We start from the raw sequence: 4,433 nt of genomic DNA, 5'->3' as shown, positions 1-4,433 counted from the left end.
CGTGGGCCACCCTGCCCAACGGACACTTCAACCGCCGTCCGGATACGGTTTCCAACATTTACCTGAATTGGATCGGACGCTCTCTGAAGATCAAATTTTCTCAACCATTCCGCGCCATATTGAATTAATTGTGAAATAGGGCACACCAATATAGCATAATTCTTGTTCTTATTGAAGTACCCAACAACAGCTCCAGCCAGTAGGAATCGGTGGAGAACAGATAAATGCTAGTTTGTCATCACTACTGCTCATATTAAACTCGAGTACTGGAATCTTATGCGCAAAATACACACTTTTAAGATTTTCAAACCATATTATGATACTGAAAGAGGGCGCTAGTCAAAACGTAAGAAAACCCTCAAACACAATACACACGCTTGTGCGACGAGAAAGCGCTTCCCGACGTAAAGGGAAAGGAGTTCCGATTTATAGGGGAGAAGAACGGTTTTAGGACTTGAAGACAAATTTTCAAAAGAATTAAAGAGTATATCTTTCCTAGAGGTACATGCAAACACCCCATGGGCTCCTAAAGGCCTTACAAATTCACCTTACCTTGAAAATCTGAGTTATAATTAAACAATGTTATTTTGCAGCTTAAACTTATTCAAGATCTTGGGTATACGGAGCTTAGACTTCGAAGAGCTTGAGCTTGAACTTCCGTGGGAAATATTCAGCAGAAAAGACTGGCTTACGCCATCTAGAATAAAAGACAGAGACGTCGGTCTCGCCACCAGTACAAATTCTGTATCTCGCACAATGATTGTGACTCCATAAAACATATCACGTTTGCATGTGGGAACACCATACTGCACTTCTTTTGTTATATATTCCCACAATGGATGTAAAAGGCACATATGCGTACTATCATGTGACGACTAAGCGGAGCTCTAATGAAAAGTCGGACAAAAGTGTGGAGATGTTAATTGTCTCACATGTCCAGATGCCTTGAAAGACTTAAGAATTTGTCAATGATTTCGTTTTGTTTTAAAGGAAAATTGCCTTGTGGTATCGCAGCAATAACTCGTATCTCGTACAAGATTTATTCTAACTCGAGCCTTAAGAGCGAGAGGTAAAACGTTAGAGTGATTTACGCAAATGCGCTTGCTCCTGCATTTACGCTAGGACATCTCACTGACATCATCACATATCGGAAAGATCACACCTCTTGTTCGATGACATCATTCTTTAGATACATATGGAAACGAGAGAAGCGCTCTCCAAGCTGGCTAAGAAAACTGGTGGACATGATAAATGGATAATCTGGAGTTTCGGAATCGTTGCGGTATTTACTGTCTCAAGGACGTTCTATTCTTGATCCACGAGAGTATTCGCCGTGTTCGCATTGTACACATGTGCATTGCACTCTATGCCGACGCTTTTGAATCAATAGGAACATTTTAGCGGCCCAATCATCTTGTCTTAGCTGACAGAAAGAGCTCATTGTTGATAGCTGTAAAAATCGTGATAGGATCCTTCGAACCTTATCATCTGGAAATATGAGTGATGCATTGATTTGTGAAGTGAAATGGGGTCAAAGTAATGATGCATGCTTCAATGTAAAAGGATGCTTTGTCTCATGGTCTGTTTCATTCTTATAACACTTTTCTTGGTGACACACCATCAGCACAACCTTGAGCGAACGACGTTGATGTCCAAGGCTTGTGGGTTCCGGGTCGCTGAACTTTGAGGCTGAACGACCTCTTGGACCATACTTTTGAGCTTGATGAGCTGTGAGATTTACATGTCATCGCAAAGACTTCGCCAGAATTTCGGTAAACAAGCAAAACAGTTGTGCCTTGGCTGATCCATCACAAAGACCACTCATCAATGTCATCACTCAATTTGACATGTCAGCTGGACTGCCGGCGACAAATGGCACTCCATTTTGCTTTCGTTGAATGAATGCGTGATTATTCCTGCTGCTTCACCATGTCTGATAAGGATTCGAAACTAATTCCGAAGAAGTCCGCAGGTCGCTCAATAATTCATCAAGGTTTGAGAAGCAGTCTTGATTAAATGCTCGCAGACCAAGGGCCGATGACTTGGCTATCCAAGCAATCTGAAGCATTACACATCTCACTTACTGATCCTCGTCAGAGACGTATAAAGATCCCATCATCAAGCTCATAGAGCCATCGTAGGAGTTATCTCTTCTCATTGTCATCCTATTTGTTATTACCGATATTTGACACTTTCAGCAATAATACACCTCGGTGTAGTCATCTAACCATGTCAAACCCATTTCTATTTGGTTAGGTGCGCAAATGTTTCTCAAACTAAGCTGGCTCAGATTGAAGACCAAGTTGTTAATAGTGGTCGTAAAGCTTAACTGCTGAGTTCTACAAGGTGTAATGGGCCCGGATTTAGTACACGTTCTGACTCCCAGTCAACAACTAACTATTTATTGGTGGTGGGTGGTGCACGCCCTTATTACAAAACTTCTTAGAAACCTGGCTGTAGACAATCTTTCAGGTAACCGTGTCGTGAGTGTTTGCTTCACAACATGTATGGTCTCCATTGTAATATGATTTACTTTATACAGTCGTACTAAAATCTTGACGGATGCACTTGGTTGGTTGAGTGCAAACCAATCTATTTTGCGTAAGATAACAAATTCGCGGAGTCTCAGCTTGTTGGAATGTGGATGTTTAAAAACACCTGATGTATTCGAACCAAGACATTCTCCCTGCACCTAGCTCCTAGATTATGCAGGTGGACCGAGACCCCCCGCGGCCCCTCAGGCCTCTTCAACCTCCAACGTCCATCCGGATAATCGTATCCGGATCCGTTTTCCAACACGCCTTCTTCGAAGCCCTCAGCTTCGATTGTGATGCGGCTGGTTCATCATCCCCATCATACCACACAGCTTGTCTAGTCGAACCGTATCGAGTGGCTTGGTAAACGCATCGGCCGGGTTGTCTTGTCCCTTTACCTTCACGAGCTTAATCAGACCACGCTGCACCTAGTCACGCACAAAGTGCTACCGCAGCTCGATGTGACGCGTGCGCCGCAAATAAGTCGGGCTGGTAGCCATCACATGTGCCGCACTATTGTCGATACCAACGACCGGTCGCACGTGCATAGTCGGGAATATCTCAGACGGAATATTGAACTGCGTTTTCGCTTCCATAGCAGCTTCACATGCAGCCACATACTCAGCCTCAGCCGTGGATTGAGCCCCAATCGACTGACGCTTGAACATCCATGTCACCGCTCCACTCACCAGCATAAAGACAAACCCGCTCGTGCTCTTCCTGGTCTCGAGGTCACTTCTCTATACATTATCATAGAATCCGCTCAGGGCCAGCTCCGTACGGGCCCCAGATCCCTTCATGTACATAATGCTGTGCGTCTGAGTGCCCACAAGGTATCGTAAGACGCGCTTGAGTGTTGCCACATGCTTCACAGTCTGGTTGACAACGAATCTACACAACTGGCCGAGTGCAAATGCCAGATCCGGCATGGTTCCGGTCGCGAGATACATGAGCATGCCCAGTGCTCCCCGGTAGTCAAAGCTGGAGTCAAAGTTGTCGTCCTCCGTAGCTGGTGCGAGTTTCGTGGTGGACTCTATGGGGTTCCAACACTTGTTCGCTCCGCCAATGCCGAGCTTGTACAACACGTCCTTTGCATATTTCTCTTGGCTGGTGAACCCACCTTCTTCGGTTTGGGCCACTTCGATACCCAGAAACTCAGCCAACCTCCCGTGATCCTTCAGGCCATACGCCTAGTCGAGCTCAGCAAACAACCCGTTCTTGCACTCCTCATCATGCATGGCACAAACCACGTCGTCCACGTAGATCAATTGCAGCACGAACTTCTCTCCGTCGATCAAGTAATAGAAACAGGGTTCCGTAGCACACCGTTAAAATCCGCGGTTCAAAAATCACCCATTGATCTTCGAGTTCCATTCACGGCCGGATTGACGCAAGCCATACAGCGCCTTCCGCACTACGTAGACATACGACGGGTCCTCACACGGAAACCCATCGATCCCATCGACATACGGAGCGATCTCAAGCGTTGCATTTAGATACGCAGTGTTGATGTCCCCACCATAAAGTACAAGATCAAACTCTGCTGATATGGCCGCCGTGATCCGGAACGAGGACATTCTCGCAACAGGCGACGAAGTTTCCATAAAATTGATTTCTGGCCTCTGATAGTTTCCGTGCGCCACGACTCTCGCCTTGAATCTCACAACGAAGCCTTGCGCATCCGTTTTGATCGCGTAGACCCACTTGGCCTTCACGGTTTTTGGCATCTCGGTCCTCTTGACCTGTCCCAAGACCTCCTTGTTTTTGAACGCGGTCATTTCCTAAAGCTCAGCCATTCGCCAGGAATCCGCATACTTAGAACTAATAGCTTGACGTCGATTTTTTGGGACTCGGATGTTCTTGGCACCAATCGATCTGCCATCACGACCCAATGATTTA

General features: G+C 45.9%; 1 protein-coding gene across 1 annotated transcript; it reads left to right on the top strand.

Moving 5' to 3' along the window:
• Positions 1-1,496: 1,496 nt before the first annotated feature.
• PHALS_00613 (uncharacterized protein) lies at positions 1,497-2,559 on the top strand (the record flags this gene model as incomplete). The annotated part of the gene is made up of 4 exons (XM_024717979.1): positions 1,497-1,556; positions 1,625-1,661; positions 2,347-2,472; positions 2,543-2,559. The coding sequence occupies 4 exons, from the start codon at positions 1,497-1,499 to the stop codon at positions 2,557-2,559; spliced, it is 240 nt and encodes a 79-aa protein (XP_024586838.1).
• Between the last annotated feature and the right edge of the window lie 1,874 nt (positions 2,560-4,433).

The sequence above is a fragment of the Plasmopara halstedii genome (assembly GCF_900000015.1).
Source record: "Plasmopara halstedii genome assembly, contig: Scaffold_117, whole genome shotgun sequence".
Classification (NCBI taxonomy): domain Eukaryota; phylum Oomycota; class Peronosporomycetes; order Peronosporales; family Peronosporaceae; genus Plasmopara; species Plasmopara halstedii.
The sequence above is the reverse complement of the archived record's forward strand: the minus strand, read 5'-3'. Positions and strand labels throughout refer to the sequence as shown.